General features: G+C 42.3%; 1 protein-coding gene across 1 annotated transcript; it reads left to right on the top strand.

Annotated features, from left to right (window-relative positions):
• On the top strand, window positions 1-27,331 carry LOC106581305 (solute carrier family 25 member 36-A). The gene is made up of 7 exons (XM_014163268.2): window positions 1-424; window positions 9,140-9,304; window positions 12,829-12,906; window positions 21,326-21,426; window positions 23,327-23,393; window positions 23,504-23,796; window positions 23,983-27,331. The coding sequence occupies exons 1-7, from the start codon at window positions 384-386 to the stop codon at window positions 24,174-24,176; spliced, it is 939 nt and encodes a 312-aa protein (XP_014018743.1). The 5' UTR covers window positions 1-383; the 3' UTR covers window positions 24,177-27,331.
• The last annotated feature ends 573 nt before the right edge of the window (window positions 27,332-27,904 follow it).

A 27,904-nucleotide genomic window follows, 5' to 3' on the forward strand; every position in this document is an offset into this window, starting at 1 on the left:
CTTTCGATGAAAACTATTCTGTCATGTCGCTGTAGCGTTCAGTGTGGCTCGGCTTGACGACGAGGAATGAAACAGTCATGCGAAAGATGTGTCGGGGTATAAGTATATCACAACGGTTTTCATTTATTCACTAGAAAAATACATCCACTATGGCAAAATAGTATCCCTGTTAACACAGAAGAGACGCAAAGTCACTGTCGAGACCGCGAGGTTTTTAATCGGGGGAAGCTAACGTTACATATACTCGTTTTTGCTAGCAACTGACCTCCACCACAACACGGCGCATTGGACTAGTGATCAATAAGTTACAAATTCCTTGTCGTTAGCCCTCCTACCAACCCAAAGTGGTGCCCTGCGTACGGGTCCTGTGAATATGAGACAGAATGAGTCAGAGAGATACCCTGGTTCATCTGTTTGCTGGAGGGTGAGTATCATGGCTAATCGCTAACTACTAATACAGTCCACTGTAACAGTACCTAACATAATGGAATGGAAGATGAAGCTAGCTAGCAAGCGATACAATTAAAATATGTCTAGTTAGCTAGTTATCTATTGGTTGCTGTTAGTCTGGACTCCTTCCCGATGATGTGCCTGTAGCAGATGTTTGCTAACTTGCTAACTAGCTAATATTAGCTAGCTAAATTCAATGTCATAACTGACCCCGTCTGGTTTTGGTAGGACCATTTATTTTGCGGCGTTATGTAGAAGTTTTGCGCCCAAATTAACATGGCCAGCTGTTCTATTGTACACGAGTTTTTCTATTAATATTCTCTAAATACAAACTTGTTATATTGTCTGACTATTAGCCATAACCCCGCTGATACTCGTTTTAGCACGTGCGCTCGGATGCCATTGTTTTGACCTTATTTCACATTCTAACGTTAGCTAATCTTAACGTTGCCTGTCATCCTTTACTATCAAATTATTTAGCTACTCGTGCAACTAATGCACCATTAACGGTCAAAAGAGGACGTCTAATATTGTGGTAAGCTGTAAACTATCCGGTTTCTCTCACTGAGGTATAAGTATTGTATTTCATAGTGGCATCTGATCAGGATGCGGCGTCAGAACCAAAACAAATGCTCTCCAAAGTCTACCATGGCCAGCTAGCTATACATTACCCGAACTGCCGCAGCCGATGGGGAACTATTCTCCAATTAAACCTATGCAGCCCAAGGTTGTAATGGTAAATAGTCAGTGTCACATTGAAGCGAGCAATGACTGATAGTATGAGGACTAGACCAAAATGTGCTCATAAGGAGCCTAACGTTACCATTACACATTAAGGTCCAAGGTATATGTTATTTTCCGAGGTAGACTTGCTTTGGCAGCCAAAACAACCAAATACTCCACCTAAACATAAATTGATTCTAAATTGCCATACAGTTCTAAAAACTTAAATCCCTCTACTTTCAAATCAAAATAATTCCACAAATGCGAAATACACAACTGTTTTAACCGGCTTTATCACAGTTGCAGCCAAAAGTATTTTTCATTGACAACACATTTCTGGCAGCCTTCTTCTGTTACACCCAGGTGTTTGGAGCATGCGCAATAGTGAATTAGCACAGGTGGTCCTTCTGTCTTCTGTAAACACGCGCTGTAACATGGAGATATGGTAGTGTGGGAACAATAACCCTATAAAGGTATCAATTCAACCTTTTTGTTTTTAGAAAAGTATTTCTCTGATATGAAATATAAAATCCTTATGCTTCCAAAACCATACCACAAGCGATGCGTGTTATTGTTCAGACCAAGCCCCAGGGCTCTTAAAAAAAATTCCACATACAGGAAGATCCTTCTTCCAATGACTCTTATGTGTAATGGAACCTGAACTTGGTCATGATCAAGGGCTAGATGAGGATTTGATTTATAAATAACCACAACATGCAAGGGCTGTAGAAAAATAATATCACGACTTCTACATTCATATGGTCAATAGAGTGAAAGAACAGATGAGATGCTTTCAAGATTATGTTGAAGATTTCAGGACACATTTCAGCTGGGTCGCTGTTGTGTGTGTGAAGGCGTATGTCAAGCTTGAGGCTGCAGGGCAAGAAGCATTCCTGCATGTGTTACTCACAGACTCATGGAAAAAGGCCAAGATGGATCAATACAGAGCAAGAGCGCTCCTTAATTCTTGTAAACAAAGGCACATGGCCAATTCTTATTATTTTTAATCGTTTTTGGTTTTCACGATATAACAATGCAATTGAATTACATGTATCACTGAATAATAAATTGGCAGACATTAATATACAGTACCAGTCAAAAGCCTGGACTCACCCACCCACTCATTTGAATGGTGTGTCCAAATCCCCGACCGGAACCACACATACAATAAAAAAGAGGAAACAACCTTATAATTTTTCACCCCCATGCATAACTATAATATAACAAAAAGAAAAAGAAAACAAACAAAGCAAAAATCCCTTCCCCTACCAGTCATCTATCTATGTATGTCTGTAGTCTATCAGGCCTTTACAGATTATCTCTCAGCGATAGAGAAACAATGTCCCCAGATATCAATACAATTATTGAGTTGACAATTCATTTTATAAATCAATCTTTCAAATGAAGCTGTTTCTGCCAAGGCTATGTACTGTTCCTTATATGAGGGAGGGTCCTTCTCCCTCCAGTGTCTCAATGTGACTTTTTTGGTTGTGTTTATAGCAACTTTTAGAGGAGTCCAGTAAATCCTATTGAACACTTTAAATTGAATCAGTTTGGACCAGGCATCTCTCATTTCTCCTCTCTAAAAATTACCTCCAGGTCTTTTCCCCATACAGCTTTCAGGACCTTACAAGTTCCATTAAATCCACCTATAAGGTAGCTATATATATATAAGCCCTGCGGTATGTGAGAATCATTTGCAAATTACAGGTGAAGTCAGAAGTGTACATACACAGAATAATAGTAGAGAATTATTTATTTCGGCTTTTATTTCCTTCATCTCATTCCCAGTGGGTCAAACGTTTACATACACTCAATTAGTATTTGGTAGCATTGCCTTTAAATTGTTTAACTTGGGTCAAATGTTTCAGGTAGCCTTCCACAAGCTTCCCACAATAAGTTCGGTGAATTTTGTCCCATTCCTCCTGACAGAGCTGGTGTAACTGAGTCAGGTTTGTAGGCCTCCTTGATCGCACATGCTTTTTCAGTTCTGCCCATGAATGTTCTACAGGATTGAGGTCAGGGCTGTGATGGCCACTCCAATACCTTGACTTTGTTGTCCTTAAGCCATTTTGCCACAACTTTGGAAGTATGCTTGGGGTCATTGTCCATTTGGAAGACCCATTTGCGACCAAGCTTTAACTTTCTGACTGATATCTTGTGCACCAGTCTCTCCTGCAGCAAAGCACCCCCACAACATAATGCTGCCACCCCCGTGCTTCACGGTTGGGATGGTGTTCTTTGGCTTGCAAGCCTCCCCCTTTTTCCTCCAAACATAACAATGGTCATTATGGCCAAACAGTTCTATATTTGTTTCATCAGACCAGAGGACATTTCTCCAAAAAGTATGATCTTTGTCCCCATGTGCAGTTGCAAACCTTAGTCTAGCTTTTTTATGGCGGTTTTGTAGCAGTGGCCGCTTCCTTGCTGAGCGGCCTTTCAGGTTGTGTTGATATAGGACTCGTTTTACTGTGGATATAGGTACTTTTGTACCTGTTTCCTCCAGCATCTTCACAAGGTCCTTTGCTGTTGTTCTGGGATTGATTTGCTCTTTTCGCACCAAAGTACGTTCATCTTTAGGAGACAGAACGTGTCTCCTTCTTGAGCGGTATGATGGCTGCGTGGTCCCATGGTGTTTATACTTGCGTATTATTGTTTGTACAGATGAATGTGGTATCTTCAGGCGTTTGGAAATTGCTCCCAAGGATGAACCGGACTTGTGGAGGTCTGCATTTTTTTCCTGAGGTCTTGGCGGATTTCTTTAGATTTTCCCATGATGTCAAGCAAAGAGGCACTGAGTTTGAAGGTACCTCCAATTGACTCAATTATGTCAATTAGCCTATCAGAAGCTTCTAAAGCTATGACATCCATTTTCTGGAATTTTCCAAGCAGTTTAAAAGGCACAGTCAACTTAGTGTATGTAAACTTCCGACTTCAACTGTACATCTTAACACTTATATCAGAATGTACAGATAATTTGATAATTTGCCTACCTTAAACATATAATCTCTAAGCTGGAGATATCTCAAAGTCTTGTTTCTGTTCATTATACTTGGACCTTAGTTTTTCAAAAGAGTTAAATTAGTTTTCTTGATATGGACAACTGTTGTTCTTTATCCCCTTTCTATACAAATCTTTCCAGAAAACCATGTCCCGCCCTATTTTCAGTTTAGGGTTGTTCCATAATGAAGCAGAGGTGAAGATTTCTCTCTTTTGAATCTGACTCCATATATTTTTTGTATGGGAGATTATTTTATTCTGCAGTCCCACTTTTTGTTTACTCAAATAATCTGATGCTTCGGCTGATGGTTCTAATGCTATAATAAATAGGAGAGGCGAGAGACAGTCACCTTGTTTTGTGCCTCGTCCTACTGAAAATGGAGATGATCGTAGTCTGTTAGTGACTACTATGGATTTGGGGTCATTGTACATGCATTTAATAATATTCTGAATGCCCTGTCCAAATCCAAATGTATTTTATAGTATATTGCAGGTAGTCCCAGCCCACCCTGTCAAAGGCTTTTTCTGCGTCTAGGGATAAGGCTGCCACTGAAGTATCCAAATCTTTTGCCTTCCAGATGACATGCAATAGGCATCTAAGATTGTCAGATGAAGTTCTGCCTTTCACAAATCCCACCTGGTCTGGATTTATGGTTTTCTTAATGATATGATTCACCCTCATAGCCAGATGTTTTGTAAACAATTTTCTATCACAATTTATCAAATAAATTGGACTATAGCTCCCACACTCATGGGGATCCTTTCCCTTTTTGAGGTTTAGGGTGATTACTGCGTCACTCATAGGTGGGAGCTCACCTGTCAATCCATTTGTTAAATGTATTCGATATTTCTTGGCTAAGGTGCTTTGCAAACCTTTTATAGAAATCACTGGGTATCCCAGGATGGGATGGGATACTGGCCAACAGTTTTCCTGCCTTCGCCTGATTCTTACCATCTCTGCTTCAGCCTGTACAGGAAATATTCCACTTTTTTACTGAATAAAGTATTCAGCTCATATTTAGTTTTCATCAGGTTTACCACAGAAATGTTGTTAGGATTGGACCAATATTCCCTCTCCAGAGTTTTGAACTCTGTTTCAAGTTGATACATTTTCTGTTAATCTAGTTTCTTAATAGTAGCTGACTGTTGTATCATTACTCCACGTATGTATGCTTTAAAAGCTTCCCAGACATGTACCTGTTTCACACGTGCCTGTTTTGTAGTGTGTACTGGCACAAAGGAATTCACAAAACACCTTGTCATGTAAGAGGCTGGTGTTCATTTACCAACATTTCAATTTTTCTCTTCCTTCTCCTATTCCAACAGTCAGATCAATGGGCGCATGATCTGTCATGGCTATCGTGTCCACACTGCAAGCACCCACTTTATCTATGAGAGAGTGTGAGATCAGAAAATAGTCGATGCGTGAATAAACAGTGTGCCTATTCGAAAATAATGTGTAATCACGAGTGGTTGGATTGATCAGTCTCCATATATCATAAAAACCAGCATCCTTACAGTGTTTTAATTGCTTCTTGAGTTTTGGAGGTCCTGGTTACAACAGTTTTGGATTTCTCAAAAAATGCTCCAGGAGCCTAATTTATAATCCTGATTTTATAATGTAAATATACTACTACCAAAACGTGACGACTGTTAGAACAATGCTTAGAGAATCAAAGAAAGTGAACGACTGGTAGTGCACTCCAAATAGAACACTAAACTTCCCATTGAACAAATGTCATAAACATTTCCCAAACCCACAAGATAAAAAAACAAAAGGAAAAATAACTCTCCCCTAAACCAGGCCTTCATCCGTGTGAAGTGTCTCGAGGTCTTCCCAGCACTGACGCTCCAACAAGAATAAGAATGTTTTACCGACGCCAAATTTAGGCATGACCATATACATTTTGAAACGATGACATGTCATAGAAAAAACATTGAACCTAAAGACAGGCTGATCATTATACTCGCAAAGAGAAGATATTACCTTTCTCATGAACTGTCTAATTCCATAAGGCAGGAATGTAAGCAGAGAACAAACACCAAAGGGAGACTGGTATAGGTCATAATAATGATAAAATAAACTTAAACTTTGGGTTCTGCCCATCATGCATGGCACCAACACGCCTGTTGTAGCCTATATCATAACAGCAATAGTTGGTAGACAAGAGTGAAAACTTAAAAGAATAGATATGTTTATCCCTACTATGACCGTAAAACAGAATGATATGCTTGGATTATAATCCTGCGCAATCTAGTACTATAATGATATCAACTGTAAACCAGAAAGATGCATTATAGGCAACATTCACAGCATAAACACTCTGTGAGACTGCTCACAACATAGGAAGTTCTATCAGCTTAGGGAAAAATGGTAGTCCATCCCTGATGAACCACCCCCATCATGTGGATCTTCCATAGCCTACCACGCTACTCAGATTGTTCAGCCTCATTGACGTCCGCAACACCCTTCTTTGGGTCAGTAAGAACGACGTAGTGATCCTCTCACAGTAACCCAGAACACGGCAGGGTATTGCAAGGAGTATTTTAGTCCCCTTTTTATGCACATACGTCTTACCTCCGTGAACGCATTTCTCTTGTCCTGAACCTCCTTGGAAAAGTCAGGGGAAAACTCCACCTTTGTCCCTTTTGCAGCAAAAAGTCCTAAGTTATTTGGCTTTGAGCCGGAACTTCTCCCTGTCAGTGTATGGTAAGAATTTCACCAGGATAGGCCGGGGGTTGCGTGGGGCTGGTCCAGGGCGCGGTGTCGTCAGTTTCCGATGTGTTCTCTCAATGGTCATGATGTTAACATCCTCCTGTGTGTCCTCAAATTGATTGCATAAAATGTCTTTCACACAATCCACCGTATTTATGTGGATTTCGGGAACCCCTCTGTTCCGAAGTGTGTTTCTCCGACTTTCTCAGATTTTCCTGGTATTGAAGTCATTCTTCCAGTTTTTCTGGCAGTCTCCATTTTTTCAACAGTGTGGTTTAGGTGTGTGTTCTTGTCCTCCAATGTTGATATCTTCTCTTCGGCGTTTAACATGGTTGTCGAGAGTGTCCGCTGTATGTTTTATTTCAGCCACATCTTCACCCACTTTTGTAATTTTGTCTGAGATTTTTGTTCATTTTGCGAATCTCTTTAGTTAGCTGCTGCTCCTCACCACATCGTCGCCGGAAGTCCGCACATGGCCAATTTCAGCCCAGACAACCAATTGTGAAATATGTCAGAGAGGGTTGGAAGACCCCTACTGTATGAGGGTGACTTGTCACCAATACATGAGTGAACCATTCTGGAAGGAATAGAGGTAATCGTTAGTTTATGATGGGTAGTAGCCTAATCAACAGGGCTGGGTTTTTCTGCTTCCTAGCCGACTAAACTAAACTCCACAATTTCCGATGGAGTTGATCTGTGACTAGTGTGGGCAGACTGGAGTTCTGAGTTTGCATAAACAGATTTCAACACCCAAAGAATAGCTTGCATTTACACAGGACAATGTCATGTGTAAGACATCTGTAGTTTTTAATAAAAACGTAATGTTGTGTGATGTCGGGAACTCCAGTCAGCCTACACTAGTCACTGCTCAACTCCATTGAGTTTAGTCGGCTAGCCCCTTCCCTGTAACTGTGTCATGCGGGTCGCCATAACATTCGGTTGCGTCTCAAGCCTTTTATTGTTTCCTATCTTTTTATTGACATCATAATAAAAACAAGTTTGTTTCATTACACATGGCAGACATATTGCGAAAAAGGCCTAGACATGTTCTTTCTTTCAAAATAACATCAGTAGCTTGACGTAGGACTATTGGAAGAGAGTGTTTAGCACCGCACCCTCCTATTGTTTACCTTTGCTAATGTCCCGCCACGGTGCTCATGCTCTGTCACATGTGTAGACATGCGCAGTCCACATGTGCCAGGCGTGCATGTGTAGCAGGTGGGCTTCCCTCTGTCTTTTTACTGTGGCCATCTCCCTCTGTATCTGCCTCAATAGAAGTATGGATTAATGATCAACCACCGTATCTGTAATTTACTGGGGCTTGGCTGAAAAGATTCCCTCATATCTTTTTATTTTTTTAAATATATTTTATGATGCAACACAGGGCAATTGCTCAGGGCTAGGTTATAAACACATACTTTCTACTTGCCATATTGCCACCAAAGGACTTGTAGAATGTAGGCTTCTTCTTTCAAATCATCCCACTTCCATTGCAGTCAAAACCATGTTGTATTCAAGAGTTCATATAAAGAAGCTTAGACTCACAGTCATAGACATTTGTGGATGTCTGACAGTATTTCTGGTAGCCTGGTCATTTGTGTGCTTTTGGAAAGCATTAGGTCAACTTAGGTGTGTGAAAGGTACTGGCACACAGTGTTTGATATTGCATTGATTCATTCCAGACGAGAACAGTTTTTTCCACAGACGGGGCATTACTGTGCTGACTCTCCAAATCCAAGCCTCTCCTAGTCCCCACACTGCCCCACAAGCCTCTCCTAGTCCCCACACTGCCCCACAAGCCTCTCCTAGTCCCCACACTGCCCCACAAGCCTCTCCTAGTCCCCACACTGCCCCACAAGCCTCTCCTAGTCCCCACACTGCCCCACAAGCCTCTCCTAGTCCCCACACTGCCCCACAATCCTCTCCTAGTCCCCACACTGCCCCACAAGCCTCTCCTAGTCCCCACAAGCCTCTCCTAGTCCCCACAAGCCTCTCCTAGTCCCCACAAGCCTCTCCTAGTCCCCACAAGCCTCTCCTAGTCCCCACACTGCCCAACAAGCCTCCCCTAGTCTCCACATTGCTCCACAAGCCGCAGATTCTCTGGATTCACAGTGTATTTCTGTAATGGAATCAGCACCTTCCAGACTGCCAGTTTGTCTGCCGCTTTTCTCGAGCAGCGGAGTGATATGTGCTGCCACCTCAGAAAATCCCTCTGTTTTCTTCCCCACTATGTTCTCTCTCCTTCTCTAGGTGTGGGGGAACGGTAGGAGCCATCCTGACCTGTCCCCTGGAGGTGGTGAAGACCAGACTACAGTCATCCCACATCACACTTTACGTGTCTGAGGTGCAGCTCAGTACCGTCAATGGGCCTAGCGTAGCACGCATGGCCCCTCCAGGACCCCTGCACTGCCTCAAGTGGGTATTATATTCAGCCTGCACAACTTGATTTACTAGCATTGTCATTAGGGCTGGGCGATATGACGATATATATCGTGGGACGATAGAAAAATGTCTTATCGTTTCATATTATGCTCTATTGTTTATTTCGTTGTGTCGCAAATCAAACCCTTTACGGCAATATTTTTCGTCAATTGGACGATGCTTTGCGTTCTTCCACACGGAAATTTGCAACACAAACAAACATGGAGGAGAGTGAACGTGGCACGGAGACACAGAGCTCGTACCTAAAAGAGGGGCTACTTTGTTTACATAGACGTGGTTTGTGTATGAGTCTGACACGGACCAGGAAACTGTCCTCTGCAAAATATGCCGCAGGCCGGTCCCGAAAACAGGCTCAAACACCACTAACCTCTTTTTTACCACCTATGCAAGACTCACATGAAACAGTACGGAGAGTGTGTATGGATGAGACCCCAAAAAGTACAGTAGAGTGCTCAAAACAAACCCCCGACTCAGACGTTCCAAGAGGCTTTTGCCGGCGGCACACCATATGGCAAAGAATCAGGAAGATGGAAGGAGATAACAGCTGCCGTTACAACTTACATCTGCAAAGACATGGGCCCCAATTTACACAGTTTCGTGAGTTGGTGCGAACACTCGACCCAAGGTACCATGTGACACGTATTAATGCCAAAATGACATGCAAAATAGGCAAGCCCCCAAAAATATATATATATTTTAGGCCTATATTTATTTTGTTTGCAAATATAGTTGAAGTGTTTTCTATTGACCTTTTTTAGATTTTATACATTCATATTTTATATTTTGTAATGTGCTTAATTGAAAATTTGTACAAAGGTTCTAAATAAAGGGAGATATAATCAAATATGACTAAGTACCTTATTTGAGTATAATTCAAAATCTAATAAGAAATAGGCCTTTGCATGTGGTCATTTTATATAAACTATTTATTCATTGAATTTACAGAAAATGTGATATGTAGAGTCGAAGTCGGAAGTTTACATACACCTCAGCCAAATACGTTTAAACTCAGTTTTTTCACAATTCCTGACATTTAATCCAAGTAAAAATGCCCTGTCTTAGGTCAGTTAGGATCACCACTTTATTTTAAGAAATTGACATGTCAGAATAATAATTGAGTGATTTTATTTCAGCTTTTATTTCCTTCATCGCATTCCCAGTGCGTCAAACGTTTACATACACTCAATTAGTATTTGGTAGCATTGCCTTTAAATTGTTTTGACTTGGGTCAAACGTGATATGTGATATGTAGAGTCGAAGTCGGAAGTTTACATACACCTCAGCCAAATACGTTTAAACTCAGTTTTTTCACAATTCCTGACATTTAATCCAAGTAAAAATGCCCTGTCTTAGGTCAGTTAGGATCACCACTTTATTTTAAGAAATTGACATGTCAGAATAATAATTGAGTGATTTTATTTCAGCTTTTATTTCCTTCATCGCATTCCCAGTGCGTCAAACGTTTACATACACTCAATTAGTATTTGGTAGCATTGCCTTTAAATTGTTTTGACTTGGGTCAAACGTTTCAGGTAGCCTTCCACAAGCTTTCCACAATAAGTTGGGTGAATTTTGTCCCATTCCTCCTGACAGCGCTGGTGTAACTGAATCAGGTTTGTAGGCCTCCTTGCTCACACGCGCTTTTTCAGTTCTGCCCACGAATGTTCTATAGGATTGAGGTCAGGGCTTTGTGATGGCCACTCCAATACCTTGACTTTGTTGTCCTTAAGCCATTTTGCCACAACTTTGGAAGTATGCTTGGGATCATTGTCCATTTGGAAGACCCATTTGCGACCAAGCTTTAACTTCCTGACTGATGTCTTGAGATGTTGCTTCAATATATCCACTTAATTTTCCTCCCTCATGATGCCATCTATTTTGTGAAGTGCACCAGTCCCTCCTGCAGCAAAGCACCCCCACAACATGATGCTACCACCCCCGTGCTTCACGGTTGGGATGGTGTTCTTTGGCTTGCAAGCCTCCCCCTTTCCTCCAAACATAACGATGGTCAGTATTGCCAAACAGTTCTATTTTTGTTTCATCAGACCAGAGGACATTTCTCCAAAAAGTATGATCTTTGTCCCCATGTGCAGTTGCAAACCGTAGTCTGGCTTTTTTTTATGGTGGTTTTGGAGCAGTGGCTTCTTCCTTGCTGAGCGGCCTTTCAGGTTATGTCCATATAGAACTCGTTTTACTGTGGATATAGATACTTTTGTACATGTTTCCTCCAGCATCTTCACAAGGTCCTTTGCTGTTGTTCTGGGATTGATTTGCACTTTTCACACCAAAATACGTTCATCTCTAGGAGACAGAACGTGTCTCCTTCCTGAGCGGTATGACGGCTGCGTGGTCCCATGATGTTTATACTTGCATACTATTGTTTGTACAGGTGTACGTGGTACCTTCAGGCATTTGGAAATTGCTCCCAAGGATGAACCAGACTTGTGGAGGTCTGCATTTTGTGGCTGATTTCTTTTGATTTCCCCATGATGTCAAGCAAAGAGGCACTGAGTTTGAAGGTAGGCCTTGAAATACATCCACAGGTACACCTCCAATTGACTCAAATGATGTCAATTAGCCTATCAGAAGCTTCTAAAGCCATGACATCATTTGCTGGAATTTTCCAAAAGTAATGTCCTAACCGACTTGCCAAAAGTATAGTTTGTTAACAAGAAATTTGTGGAGTGGTTGAAAAACGAGTTTAAATGACTCCAACCTAAGTGCATGTAAACTTCCGACTTCAATTCTATGTATCTTTATCGGGATAAGAAATGACCTATATCGTGATATGCATCTTTATCGGGATATGAGATTTTGGCCATATCGCCCAGCCCTAAGTAACATAGTCTATGACAATATCAGCCCACAAGATCAAACAGGCATAGGCCTATATTCCAATGTCTAGTTATGTTCGTTAACCATCAAACTGTACGAATACAATACTTTATGCTTGTGTTATTGGTTTTGATAGTTTGGGATTTATTACTGTCATTGCCCTCCAGCTTTGCACATTTAAATGTCACAGTAAACAGTCCTAAGTAGCCTAATGTGTAGAAGTCTCAAGAAACCAGAGTAAAAATGAGCTGGTGTTGGGTGTTTACACGCCCTCCGCTCTACCCCCTATCCTCTTGTGGGGTTTGGCAGCAGGATCCCTCCCTCCTCACGAAACCCCATGTTGTTTGCTCTGGCTCATGTCTCCTCGGCAGGCAGTGCCATGTGGACTGAAATCCAACTCCTAGAGCTTGTCTCTCTCTCCCCTACCTTCAGGGAAAGGCCTGTCTGGGGATCTGTAGCATACCCCAGCAGCAGGATGTATCACATCGTATCCAACTATCATACTTCATGTTTTTCTTTCTACAAGTTGTTGTTACAACCCAGCAAGGCTTTCAGCAGACCCTATTCCTAGTTCATTGTTATGAACGCCACTGACGTTTAAGTGAAAAGAATGTGAATATTTGTGAGTGGTGGGTAAGATGTTGTTGTGTGTTTGTCTTCAGGTTGATTCTTGAGAAAGAAGGAGCCCGCTCTCTGTTCAGGGGCCTGGGGCCTAACCTAGTGGGCGTGGCCCCCTCCAGGTAAGCACCCAACATTACATAAAACATTTTAGATTAATGAAATTATATTATTGTATAATCATTTCATATTTCAGGCTAAACAATATCACTAACCACGCCATCCAAACATTTCAAGCAGATATGTTACCTGACACATAAAAAGTTTTAATTTCTAAACGGTTCACCCGTTATGGATGAAAATACCCTCGAATTAAAGCTGACAGTCTACACTTTAACCTTGTAGTAATTGTATCATTTCAAATCCAAAGTGCTGTAGTACGAAGCCAAAACAAGCAGAAGTTTGACACTAACCAAATATTTTTTGAGCTCACTGTATGTGTGCTCTACGCAGTATCTGCCCTATGGTTGCAAAACTACCGGTATTTTACCAAAGTTACCGGAATCTTAACAAAATCTATGGCAATCTAACGTAACTTCGGTAATTTATTCTTGAATAACTGTAAAAAATATATATATCATATTAGGGGTGACCCCATTTAGTCGACTGGTCGATAGGCTGTTGGTTGACCAAGATTATTTTAGTTGCTCAATCACAGATATAAAAATGAATGACACACGAGACACCTGTCTGATTTGCACCTGTCTCAGAGGACTAATCCATTGAGACTAATCCATTGAGGAGGCAGCGGGGATGCCACTGTCCAAGAAGAAGGAGAGTGTGGCTAAGATGCACAATGCGCATCTCTCCTCCATGTGGTACCCTTCCTCATGACCCTCCAGTATGACAATGCCATACTGCTCGTTCTGTGCATGATTTCCTGCAAGACAGGAATGTCAGTGTTCTGCCATGGCCAGCAAAAAGGCCGGATCTCAATCCCATTGAGCACGTCTGGGACCTGTTGGATCGGAGGGTGAGGGCTAGGACCATTCCCCTCAGAAATGTCCAGGAACTTGCAGGTGCCTTGGTGGAAGAGTGGGGTAACATCTTGCAGCAAGAACTGGCAAATCTGGTGCAGTCCATGAGGAGATGCACTGCAGTACTTAATGCAGCTGGTGGCCACACCAGATACTGACTGTAACTTTTGATTTTGACCCCCCCTTTGTTCAGGGATACATTATTCCATTTCTGTTAGTCACATGTCGGTGTAACTTGTTCAGTTTGTCTCAGTTGTTGAATCTTGTGTTCATACAAATATTTACACACTAAGTTTGCTGAAAATAAACGCAGTTGACAGTGAGAGGACGTTTCTTTTTTTGCTGAGTTTAGATGATTTTACTAAAACACATATGGAAAAATACACATTTTAAAAATGTACTCAATTGGTCGAAAGAAAAGACTACTCTTGGTCGACCAAGATTGTTTTTTGTGGTAGACAGCCCTAATTCATAGATAACTTAATTATATTTGTGTCCACGAGTTTCTAGTAGATAGACCATATGTTTCAAGAAAAAATTGCCTAATTATTGAAGAAGAGAAAAAAAAAGCATCTCATCAACAATGGCCAGCTATTGACTTTTTTCACAACTGCCACCAGTTTGACGACAAAACATTGACAACGAATACATATTGACATAATAAAAAAGAGTTTGTTTATAAACAATCGAAGATATTTCATGTTGAAACCCTCATATTAAAGGTAGACTCTGTGAAATTCCATTGCCACAAGCAGCACCGGAGATATTGAGATGAGCGAGATGCAACACTTTTACATTTATGTCATTTAGCAGACGCTCTTATCGTTCGCAGTCACACACGGTATCTCCGCATGTGCACGGGTTCGTTTCACGCTGTTCACAGCATGGTAGCCAGGGTACCAAAACAGCTGAGAAAGTTGATCCTCACGCTTTAACACTCTTAGTTGTTGCAGAAATTGACCCACTGTTTACTTTCAACATCTACGTCAAATTGCTAAGTCTACCTTCAAACATCAATGGAATTCACTAAGTTGATGGTTTATATTTAGAATGTTTTAGAGCTGTTTCATTCTATTTTGTTTTATTTTAAAATCATCTTATTAAGTTTGTTTATATATTTTACATGTGATAAGGCCACACAGAGGCCCAGAGACCTTTACACCTGTGATTATCTGAAGTACCCAAAATGGCCACTAGATGACCTGTGATAGACCACATAAAATCCCTGGAAGATACCAAAAATCTGGTAGTTTACTGGTAAACTTCAAAAGTTTCCAGTAATATACCCTCCCTTGACAACCCTAATCTAGCCTATCCTAAGTGGAAGGAGCTACTATTAACATTATCTGACATGCATTGACCCACTGGAGGTCAACTGCGCGCACACACACACACACAGTGGATGTTAGCACTGGAGTCTGAGTTCTCAGTTGTTGTGTAGGAATGTCTGAGGGGTCACTTTGTTGCCGTGGTTAATAGTCAAGGGGTTCTGGGAGGTTACTGTGTCAGTTGACGGGGTCCATTTTACATCTTACAATTGTACTTTTACAGAGAGGAGTTGTGAATCAGTCAATCACTGTCATAGTGATTATCTCATTCCTTGTCCATCAGTTACAGGCTGACTACACCGCCAGCGTTGCAAAATACATTTTGAAATCTATATTATTCAATTATTGCACCCACACTGCTCGCGTGCGCCAACGAGCGTCTGCGTTGCCAAGGGCTAAAATAGAAGTCAGTTCTATTTCTGACGCAGATCGCGCTGCAAGTCCTGCCTCTCCCATCTCCTCAGTGGTTTATAGAAGCGGGTACCCACGTGCCATCTCCTCATTGGTTATACCCACGTGGGTGACAAAGACGAATGAGGTCGGTGGCGGAAATGCACGTAATATATGATAGTTGCCAATCGCAATATAAAGTCGAGAAGAAAAAGCCTAGAAGGAGGAGAGATGACTAGAAACGATTCAGTTGACAGTTTTGTGTGGATTAATTGTCAGAGTAGAGGACCTTGTGCATTTCAGGTAAAATATCAACTCAATGTGTATGTCAGGACAAATTAGCTAGCAACAGCAAGCTAGCTAAATAGGACAAGTTAGCTAGCAAGTGCAAGCTAGCTAGCTAAATTGCCATAAAGGTTTAATGCTTTTTGACCAGTCCCCAAATTAATTTAATTGGTTAAGAGTTTGTTTTGATATTTTAACCTGCGTGTCATGATCGCGTTTGCTGTGGGGGGACAAAATAAATGTATGCACGATGGCGCACGCGTGCAGCCGGTTTGGGTTCCGTATTAGACTAGACAAACAGCACTAATGCACTGCATCAGGCTGTCCATCCCACAGTCTTAATGCTGTTACATAACACTGTCGGTCACTGTGGAGGATAAAGAAGAGAACAACCAAACTAGGGTTTCTGAGAGAGAGAGGGAGAAGCCGAGAGAGAAGAGAGAAGCCGAGAGAGAAGCCACAGCTGCAGTGATCAGGGCGCAGAGTAGCACTGTATAGTAGCCAGCCAGTGAGCTAACCATCTGTAGGAGTGAGAGAAAAGATTTGTTGTTAAATTGCTACAAATGCTAATTATCCCCTGGCCCGCTGATGATGTTGCGTCTAAGTGGTAGCTAATGGTAGAAGCTAGCTAATGCTATGTCTAACAAGAGCTTGTGCTAAGTGTATGTGGAGTGCTTTGTTGACATTGTCTGGGTAGATGCTGATGCAGAGTCAAATCACCTGGGCCTCTGATGCGACACGAAATACGCTACATGGCCAAAAGTATGTAGACACCACTTCAAATATGTGGATTCAGCTATTTCAGCCACACCTGTTTCTGACAGTTGTATAAAATTGAGCGCACAGCCATGCAATCTCCATAGACAAACATTGGCTGTAGAAGGGCCTGTACTGAAGAGCTCAGTGACTTTCAACGTGGCACCGTCTTACGATGCCACCTTTCCATCAAGTCAATTTGTAATATTTCTGCCCTGCTAGAGCTGCCCTAGTCAACTGTAAGTGCTGTTATTGTGAAGTGGAAACGTCTAGGAGCAACAGCGGCTCAGCAGCGAAGTGATAGGCCACACAAACTCATCGACTGTCCTTGGTTGCAACACTCGCTACAGATTTTATTATTATTATCTTTTTTTTAAAATCCAAACTACCTCTGGAAGCAACGTCAGCAAAAGATCAGTTTATCAGGAGCTTGATTAAATGGGTTTCCATGGCCGAGCAGCCGCACACAAGCCTAAGATCACCATGCACAGTGCAAAACGTCGGCTGGAGTGGTGTAAAGCTCACCGGCATTAGACTCCATATTAATGCCCATGATTTTGGAATGAGATGTTTGACAAGCAGGTATCCACAAAATGTTGGTCATGTAGTGTGTGTGTATATAGCCTAGGCTACACACACACACAGTCTTGTACAGCTAACCTTGTTAGGACACACATTTCAGTCCCATTCAAAATCCTATTTTCCTTAACCCGTACTCTTACCTTAACACAAAAACGTAACCTTAAACTTAACTCTAACCCTAAACCTAACCCTAGCTTTTAACCCTAAAACTAACCCTAGCTCCAAAACCTAATTCTAACCCTAACACCAATTCTGGTCCGCACAAGAATAGTTAAACACGTCTACACACACACACACACACACACACTGTGACTGATAAGCTTTTAGTGGTAAGTGTTTTAAAAATAAGAAGAATTTTTTTAACATGTTTGGATATAGGTATAAACTACCTCAAGTGTAGTCAACAGTTATACATCTCTGCCTAGCCAAACACGGTGAGACAATGGCAAATTGGCTGAAGAAGCAGAAACAGCCTGGCCTAGGCTAGGCACAAACGTTGTCACCTCAAATGTGCTTCTAGACCTACAGGTAGCTAATTGTTGAAAAAAGACTTAGAGATTAGGGCTAGTGTGTGTACTGAATGTATTTACTTAAGGTTGCACAATTCCAGTGATTTTCCCCAAATTCCTAGGTTTTCCATAAATCCTGCGTGGAAGTTTCCCAGTGCCAGGAGGGAATAAGCAGGAAATCTGGAATCTTCCAACCACAACTTCTGGTGAATTTTTGGAAATGATACCAGAATTGTGCAACCCTACTCCTTTTAGCACTGCGTTTGGTCCAATAAGGCCTATTTAAACTGAAACACTCAGCTCAGCCATTGTTGCTGTTGTCTTTACTCATATTTAGTAGGGGTGTAACGGTTCACCAAACCTATGGTTTGTTATGCATTGTGCTTTTGGGTTCACGGTTCGGTTTTAGTACAGCGGGAAAATGAAATGCCAACAGTAATTATAGTTAAAGATGTACTATTTGAATAGTTTGCCTAATTTCAGTTGATGACAAAACATGCAAGTATATTGAGTATCATTGTACCATCTAAACCACTGTGAAGTATATTTTCCATAACCAAAAATATTGTATTGTTCAGCAGTTTGTAGCTGGTGTAAAAAAACAAAAAACGGGAAGCATAGAAATGACGCATATAAAACAGATCTACCGCTTTCTAGGTTGCTTTCGATGAGAATTAACATTTCTGTGAATTTTGTCAGGTCGCCCAAAAAGTGACATAATGCAGCTTTCATTTTTGTTTAAGAAAATCCATAGTGTTGGTATTCCTGATTCCATATATGATCATGAGTCATAATGCCTGATGAGAGCACCATCAAAAATAACACTTTGGATTTTCTTAATTGAAAACACACGACTACTCAATGTGCCGCGTGAAATCAATATGTAAACATGGTTCAGACATTGTATAGGCCTATGCTATAATGTTTTCTAACCAACAGAAAAATATGGGCACTTCTGTGACTCTGTAGCACGTACTTCTCATCTCAGTCCGGGGTAATGTGATGGGCTGTCACTGTGAAGTAGCTCTCTGGAGCTCCAGCCATCAGTAGTAAGAGCAACACAGGGTGCATCTCAGTCCGGGGTAATGTGATGGGCTGTCACTGTGAAGTCGCTCTCTGGAGCTCCAGCCATCGGTAGTAAGAGCAACACAGGGTGCATCTCAGTCCGGGGTAATGTGATGGGCTGTCACTGTGAAGTAGCTCTCTGGAGCTCCAGCCATCGGTAGTAAGAGCAACACAGGGTGCGGTGCATTGGCAAATTCATTGACAACTACAGCTTTGGCTTCTTACAGTGAATTTGGAATGTATTCAGACCCCTTGACTTTTGTAACATTACAGCCTTATTCTAAAATTGATGAGGATCTTTTTCTTTTTTTAAATCGATCTACACACAATACCCCATAATGACAAAGCAAAAAAAGGTATTTAGGAATGTTTGCTAATGTAAAAAAAGAACAACAAAAAAACATCTTATTTACATAAGTATTCAGACCCTTTGCAATGAGATTCGAAATTGAGCTTGGGTGCATCCTGTTTCCATTGATCATCGTTGAGTTTTTCTACAAGTTGATTGGAGTCCACCTTTAGTAAATTCAATTGATTGGACATGATTTGGAAAGTCACACAACTGTCTATATAAGGTCCCAAGGTTAACAGTCCATGTCACAGCAAAAACCAAGCCATTATGTCGAGGGCATTGTCCGTAAAGATCTGAGACAGGATTGTGTTGAGGCACAGATCTGGGGAAGGGTACCAAAACATTTCTGCAGCATTGAAGGTCCCCAACAACACAGTGACCTCCATTCTTAAAAGGAAGAATGGAATCACCAAGACTCTTTCTAGAGCTGTCCGCCAGGCCAAACTGAGCAACCGGGGAGAGGGGCCTTGGTCAGCGAGGTGACCAAGAATCCGTTGGTCACTCTGACAGAGTTCCTCTGTGGAGATGGGAGAACCTTCCAGAAAGACAACCATCTCTGCAGCACTCCACCAATCAGGCCTTTATGGTAGAGTGACCAGACAGAAGGTACTGCTTAGTAAAAGGCACTTGACAGCCCACTTGGGGTTTACCAAAAGGCACCTAAAGGACTCTGGCCATGAGAAGCAAGATTCTCTGGTCTGATGAATCCAAGATTGAACTCTTTGGCCTGAATGCCAAGTGTCACATTTGGAGGAAATCAGGCACTATCCCTACGGTGAAGCATGGTGGTGGATGTTTTTCAGAGGCTAGGACTGGGAGACTAGTCAGGATCAAATGAAAGATGAACGGAACAAAGTACAGAGATCCTTGATGAAAACCAGCTCCAGAGCACTGAGGACCTCAGACTGGGGCGACGGTTCACCTTCCAACAGGATGATGACCTTAAGCACACAGCCAAGACAGCGCAGGAGTGGATTCGGGACAAGTCTCTGAATGTCCTTGAGTGGCCCAGCCACAGCCCGGACTTGAAGCCGATCAAACATCTCTGGACAGACCTGAAAATAACTGTGCAGCGACGCTCCACAGCCAACCTGACAGAGTTTGAGAGGATCTGCAGAGATCAATGGGAGAAACTCCCCAAATACAGGTGTGTCAAGCTTTTAGCATCATACCCAAGAAGACTCGAGGCTGTAATCGCTGACTAAGGTGCTTCAAAAGTACTGAGTAAAGGGTCTGAATACTTATGTAAATGTAATATTTCCATTTTTTTATTTGTAATAAATTAGCGAAAATTTCTAAAAACCTTTTGCTTTGTCATTTTGGGGTATTGTGTGTAGATTGATGAGGGGGGGAAAAAACAGTTGACTCAATTTTAGAATAAGACTAACATAACAAAATGTGGAAAAAGTCAAGGGGTCTGAATACTTTACGAATACACTGTGTGTGTGTGTATATATATTATATCTGTTATCTGAAATGGGTGCGAAAAGACAGTTTGTAATGTGGCTCGAGCACTTTCACGAGGTGCGGAAACCTACTATTCTTCTCAACCACCGAGAATGGGCTCCTATCCGCGGCCATTAACATACCTATCACTCTTTTATTTTGCCCGGTCAGAATCAGCTGCGAATGGCTACTTGAATGCAGAGGGTAGACAAAGTTGTTCTTTTGTGTTTCCGTGTTGCTCCGGTTGTATGAATACTGAAGTTTGGTCGACGTAAAAGTTTCAGATGTTGGCAGCTGCATAAGCTGTTCTTGTTGATCAGTGGCGACATTCTTTTAGTGTTTTATCCACAACTCTCTGTCCATTGCCGTTGTAATCTATTGGGAAACCCAACATTTTCCCAAACTGTAGATTTGAAACGTTGATGGAGAATCCCCCTGGTTTATCGACCCGACCACTCGCCATCGTACAGAACTAGTTCCCGGCTCCGCCTCAAAAAAAGACCTTGAAATGCGGCAAATTAAGATTCAAATTTGATTACAATGTGCGGATAGGCTCAATGTTTCAACAGAATAGCCTAAAACAGATTTACTCCAGGCATACAACACAGCGTAGACATAGCATATAGACCTAGTGGTTTTTATGTTTATATATTTTTTTATGTATTCATTCGGGTTCACAGTGCGGACCGAACCGAAGTCCCCAATACGGAACGGTTCGGTATGAATACATGTACCTTCTACTGTTTGCTGTAGGTTCCTTGGCAGGACAAGGGTTTCCCCACCAGGGACGGTGAAGATGTTGATTCCTGTGCTGTGAAGTATGTATCATGTTTTCACCCTGTCTCCTCCAGAGCCATCTATTTTGCTGCATACTCCAGTGCCAAAGAGAGACTGAATGGAGTGTTTCAGCCGGACTCTACACAGGTCCACATGGTGTCTGCTGGCTTGGCAGGTAACCACACCAACCTCACCCACTTTCTAACACTATACCATGCAGTCTTTTTTTTACAGTTTTATTTATAGATTTTTCATTGGTAGGTATACTTTTCAATCATCCATTTTTCTGTGAGTATTCAGTCAACTGTAGCTAGTAATTTTGGATGATAGGCTAACCTGGAGAGTCATGTGATGTGACCACTTCTAATGTGTTGGTCAGACATGCCAGAGAGCTGGACCTGACCAGGTTAGTGGTGGTAAGTCCAGTCGAACCCAGACTGACTAGTTCTGTAGAGGTCCCCTACCTTACCTTCCTATTCTAGGGTTAGGTTTCTATCTGCCCAGCAGCTCTCAGCCTGTTGGTTCCTGTGACAGCTCCTCATATGACCTAATCCTCTAACCTAGTGACTAAACTAGTTTCTCACACGAGGCGTCCCTCTGTCTTTCCATGTGCATTTTGTTAGGACATTGTTGATTTTTCAAAGGCAAGGGAGTACAATAAAGTCTATTTATTGTTGACGTTCAGTCTACAAAGCCTTTTTCAAGACAAGTCTCAGTTAGGCCTAATATAATGCAAGAGCTCAAACCTAGACACTTCCCTAGGCCTCCTGTACACACACTGAATCATCTGTTTCCCCTGGCCATTATGCACCTCTGCTTCAAAGTGACAACCCCATGTTAAACCTGGCATATCAGGCTGATGCTCGCAGATCAACTCCCTGGCAGGAATTTTTTTGGAAGATCTACTAAACAGCCTTCCTAGATGCAAGCTGGTTTCATACATGTTGGAGACATGAGATGTCCTGATGAAGGTCCACTGACCGGAAGCTCAGCCACAATTAAAGACATTTGCATCTGACTAGAAGTATGCAGAGACTTTTCCTCCAGTTTTGCCTTTTGCCTCTAGCAAAAGTGTGTGGTAGATTCTGCCTATTATCATAAAATTATATTGTAAACCTCCAACTTGTTCAGTATTATATATACATACACACATACACACACACACACACACACACTGGCCTTTTCTAGATGAGGAAATACATTCTATCTCTAGATGATTATTTCTGTCCAGTGTCAGTGATCCTAGGAGCAATATGTAATGTAGCCTAGACTCCTGGCTTCTACCCTTTTAGAATTTAGGTCAGTCAAGCAAGCTGGGCTTTTAAAGAGCGCTGCGTGTTTCTGTAATGGAGGACCGGGGAGGAACATAAGACTGTGTTTTTGACAGGTTTATGTTAACACCCTGTTCCTCTGTGCAGCATGGCTCGGTCCTTCCACCAGTCAAATCAAGGTTGGCTCTGCTTTATTTAGTCTGCCCAAATACTCCCTCTAGTGGCCACTCCATGAGGTGCAGCTACCTGTAGAACCAGTATTAGCCACATAACAGGCCTCTCTATCTGTGATGCAGGAGCTCAGGGAGGGGAATAGACTGGCTCTGGTATGAGACTGGTGTGTTGATAGGCAGGTGAGAAAAGAAGCCTGTTTGCCATTGGTAGAGAGAGATGTGATACAGAGAGCTCATTGGTACATCGTAGATATGTGATACAGAGAGTTGTGTAGCCAAGTGGCATCTGGAGAGCTAGGAATAACCCTGAGATCAGTGTCAACATGACTGCCAGGCTAAAGCAGTCTAACACTGCAATTATGGGAGTGTAACCTTTATACACACTAACATGCTGTCACAACACATATCATAGGCCTTGTCATACTGTGGTATGTTCATGAGCTCGTCTCTCTCTTAAAAACGTGTTGACAAGGTTAACAGTTGTTAATTTCTGATGGTTTTAAATTCCCTTTAAGGCTGATGCTTCAGATAAGATTTGGACAGTGTTTTGTTCTACAGCTTGGTAGGCAGACACTCCTGGTGTTGGTGGTGTCTGTGTCTGAATCATCAGAGCTCTTGTCCTTCCTCTCAGGGTTCACAGCCATCACAGCTACCAACCCTATCTGGCTCATCAAGACTCGCATGCAGCTGGACTCCAGGTAAACACACAGGTCTGAGTCAGTAGTGGCGGATTTAGGATGTGGTGTCGGTGTACAACGTCTCTGTCGTTTGTACCATTAGTAAATCCTTTCCCGCCTGCCTTTCATAGGAACCGCGGGGAGAAGCCCATGAATGCGTTTGAGTGTTTGCGACGGGTGTACCAGACAGAAGGCCTGCGAGGGTTCTACCGGGGAATGTCAGCGTCCTACGCTGGAATCTCAGAGACTGTGATCCACTTTGTCATCTACGAGAGCATCAAGCGGCGCATCTTGGAGGCCAAGGCCACGCAGCACATGGACGACGAGGAGGAGGAGTCGTCCAAGGATGCCTCGGACTTTGTGGGGATGATGCTCGCCGCCGCCACCTCCAAGACCTGTGCCACGTCCATCGCTTACCCCCACGGTGAGGGCACTTCATCCTGGGAGCAGGAGGATATGGGGTTTATAGTCAGTCATGTGTTTGTAGTCCTTAGACTAGTTAGAACCTGTAGTTAGTATTGGTTCCAGTATGGAATCCAGTACTGGGAAAGTATTTATTTTAAATGGACCAGGAAATGAGCGTGCTCCTCTCCTTTTCCCATCGTTACAGAAGTGATCCGGACCCGGCTACGAGAGGAAGGCACCAAGTACCGTTCCTTCTTCCAGACTCTGACCACGGTGCCCAAGGAAGAGGGCTACCGGGCGCTGTACCGCGGCCTCACCACCCACCTGGTGCGCCAGATCCCTAACACCGCCATCATGATGTGTACCTACGAACTAGTGGTCTACATGCTAAATGGTTAACCTTTGTCCCTTGACCTACGACCCCAGATTAAACCCTAGAGAGAGATGGGTCTACACCCCACGTTGAACCAATGGCACAAAGAGACCCCCAAGAAACAGGGACTGTCATCTCTCACACCTCCAGTCCCTCCATCCTGTCTAAAACTTAAGCAAGTTGTCCCAAAAGCACCCTGTTTTGGGATGGGGAGTTGGGTTGTTTTCAGGGGTGCACGACACAGGAAGAGGGGTTGGTAGACAGGAAATCACCGTGTTTGTTTTGGGGATATGGTTTAAAGGTTTTTAAAAAGAAGCGGTGTCATTGAAAATGAGTTCTTAGGATCCCTTTCTCTCTGCTTTTCTTGCCCTCTCTTATTGTCTCTCCTAAATAAGCTTCTTTACACGAGCATAGGTTACTGGAGCAGGTACAGTGGGGAGAACACTCAAGCTATTTTAGTCTAACAATACTAATCATTTCTGGTTTGTGTCAAGGGGGCAATTGGTAGTAGAGGCTTGTTGAGTGCAGGGAGGTCTTAAGGATAGGGTTGAAGGTTTGAGCGAGGTGGATAAGGGACGTGCCTTGCGACGACTTTAACTGACCTGTATAGATGCACAATAGTGATGTGAGGTTGAGGAAGAAGAGCAAAGGTCAGACCAGCCCTGGTTTCTGGATCTCATTGGACCGCAGGCATTCAGAACCACACACAGTGCTCGTCGGGTCTGCTTTGTGCTCGGGACCCCTCCATCCCAGTTGGTCAACAAGCTCACAGGTCCTCCCTACAGGGGCCAGTCTGGCCGGCCCTGACTAACACTATAAGCATTGATACTCTGACTCATACTGGAAGCTTAAACACATGCAGCAGTCTTTACAGTGTTCTCTTTGTGTGCGTGTTCTGTAAAGTGGGTGATAGTAAGAACCTTTTGACCCACTCCCTCGTAGCACCCAGACTGACCAGAATCATCCGCCATTTTAAACTACTTGAATGTTAATCAACACAAGGAATAACAAACGAAAGACTATGGGAGCGTTGTCTCACATCAGATGGCAACCTTGTGAATATTCTAAGACAGAAAAAAATAAGAGACAATGCATAAGTTTACAAACTTAACAAGACAATTATATGAAATCGTATAAATGTCTTCATAAGATGTTGCATTTTTCTGCCCAGTCATGGGAGTGTAAACTATATGTTTTTTGGGGGGGATTGGAGGGTGAACCGCTGAACCCCAAGGTTTCCCCTCCTCCCCCCTTTTGACATGCAGTATGTGATTCTTTCTGCATTTTTCTATAGACCTGCTCTGACCTCCAGTTGCATCTCTTCTTTCTCTGCCTCAGAATCCAAGCAAGTGTTACACATGAGACGATCCTCTGTCCAGTGTTCACTTTGGGAATAGATGGGATTCTCTTGAGTGTACGTGTGTGAAATGCTACACGATAAGGAGACCCTGTGTTGTCTATCCCCATACTTTATGCAGTATATGTGTGTTTTTTTTTTTTTTTTAAGAAAACAAGTTGACAATGTTTGGGGGGAAAAAACTATTTTTTAAATCTGACTGTTTAATGCCTTAAACAGAAAGATGCTTGCTGTCTACTTCATCTGTCGACTCCCTTTTATTTAGCTGTTTTTCCTGTTTTCTGATTTTGTCATTTCGAAACTGTGAGAACTCAATGTTCATCTCCTTGTCTACCTGTTTACATTCAGTCTTGTGTAACCATAGAGACGACCTTACCTACTGACCTTTCCCCACTCACATGATATGAGCACGAAGAGCCTTCCCAGCACATGTAAGCATCACTGCAGCCAAATATCCACAGGTCACACTAATGCTAGAAATAAGAATTAGGTTCATAACATGCTTACTGTTCCTTAAAAGAGAGAGGGTGCACAACCACATTTTTAAGTTGCACCTGTATTCGTCTGTCACTGTCTCACTCGTCATTATTCACGATTCATTCAGGAGTTTTTAGAAACATTCTATTCTTATTTACAATAAAATTCACTTTAAAATGACAATACATTTACCATTAATTTCTATTGGGAACAAAATAATCTGAAACACAACCAAATCAAACACATTTGTAGTCAGAATCTTGACATAATCATTGCGTGCTGTGAGTATGGGACCAAATACTGAACTTTTTACTACTTTAATACACCTAAGTGCATTTGTCCCAATACTTTTGGTCCCCTAAAATGGGGAGACTGAGCCAAAACAACATGTCACTGTCCCAGTATAATTAATATCTATATTGATCCATGAGGGCTGCCCATCCCTGACCAACATGTGCATGTTTCTACTCTGGGTCTGTGTGTGTGCTTATAACCACAGACATTCGGTACATGGGTCTGTTCTCATCTTATGTCTGAATAGTGTGTGTTTCCGTTCCATATGAATCTCGTCATGCCCTTTTTTGTTTGGTAGGTGTGTGCGTGTCAGTATGCTCTCAGTCCTTTTTTGTTTGGTAGGTGTGTGCGTGTCAGTATGCTCAGTCCTTTTTTGTTTGGTAGGTGTGTGCGTGTCAGTATGCTCTCAGTCCTTTTTTGTTTGGTAGGTGTGTGCGTGTCAGTATGCTCTCAGTCCTTTTTTGTTTGGTAGGTGTGTGCGTGTCAGTATGCTCTGTCCTTTTTTGTTTGGTAGGTGTGTGCGTGTCAGTATGCTCTGTCCTTTTTTGTTTGGTAGGTGTGTGCGTGTCAGTATGCTCTGTCCTTTTTTGTTTGGTAGGTGTGTGCGTGTCAGTATGCTCTGTCCTTTTTTGTTTGGTAGGTGTGTGTGTGTCAGTATGCTCTCAGTCCGTTGACTAACTGTGTTGTGTTCCTGTTCCATTTGTTTCTAATTTGTGTTTTGTATTTGCTCATGAGGTCTTTAACGAGCGTCCTAGATGCATGGCTGACTCTATGCATTCTTCTCACACCCCTGGTTTGTAAAACAAAAATCTATAAATGGGAAAGGGTGCTCGGGGCATTTTGTATCCAGAAAATGTCTAAAACGTTAGTCAAAGAAACAGTTCATTTTATAACCAGCAGATGGCAGTATTGACTTCAGGTGCCAGCAGCAAACTCTACCAAGTCTCTTATAACAAACACACACAAGTTCCCATTAGTCGTATGTACGGGACACATGGTATACACCATCCAACTAAATGCTTACGTGCAGGTTCTTTCTTGACAATGCAACAATAATGAAATATAAGAATACAAACAAAGTAAATGGCTCTGTAAAATATTTTATCATAAGTATAATACAGGAAGACACAATTTCTAGTCTGTGTTTTGGAGGATTGGGGGGGCAGGTGTTTAAATAGTGCACTATTTAGCGATCATAAGAGTGTGTGAGCGTGAGTCAGTCCAGTTGACGTGTTCAGCAGGTGCTAAAAGAATGACTGTCATGGGTCTAGATGGATGTTGACGTCAGCCAGACACTGAACAGAAAAACAACCTTCACACAATACCCTCTACCACACGGTGGATGTCGAACGGTAGTGAGGTGCTCTTGTCAAATTCTCTCTCTTTCAATGTGTACTTTCTTTCCATTCTTCATACAGTTGTCATTGACATCACAGCAACAATGGATTGTAATGTTTTCAATGTGGCAGCAGTTGTTGAAAAGACAATGGTCCTTTTCACACACACTACTTCAGTAGACTTTCCTTTGTGTGATTTCCCTCCCCCCGCGTTGCTTCGGTTATATCCCTGAGTTGACAATAGCCCCCAGGTCCATTCACAGGCCAGTGAGTCTTATGTGACCACACC

Source organism: Salmo salar, chromosome ssa20, assembly GCF_905237065.1.
Source record: "Salmo salar chromosome ssa20, Ssal_v3.1, whole genome shotgun sequence".
In the NCBI taxonomy this organism is placed as follows: domain Eukaryota; kingdom Metazoa; phylum Chordata; class Actinopteri; order Salmoniformes; family Salmonidae; genus Salmo; species Salmo salar.

Excerpts from the sequence above, each read along its gene's own strand:
- LOC106581305 (XM_014163268.2), top strand. The coding sequence starts at position 384 with ATGAGTCAGAGAGATACCCTGGTTCATCTGTTTGCTGGAGG. Across the intron at positions 21,427-23,326 it reads GGTGTCTGCTGGCTTGGCAG|GGTTCACAGCCATCACAGCT; the intron begins GTAACCACACCA and ends CCTTCCTCTCAG. Across the intron at positions 23,797-23,982 it reads GTCCATCGCTTACCCCCACG|AAGTGATCCGGACCCGGCTA; the intron begins GTGAGGGCACTT and ends CCATCGTTACAG.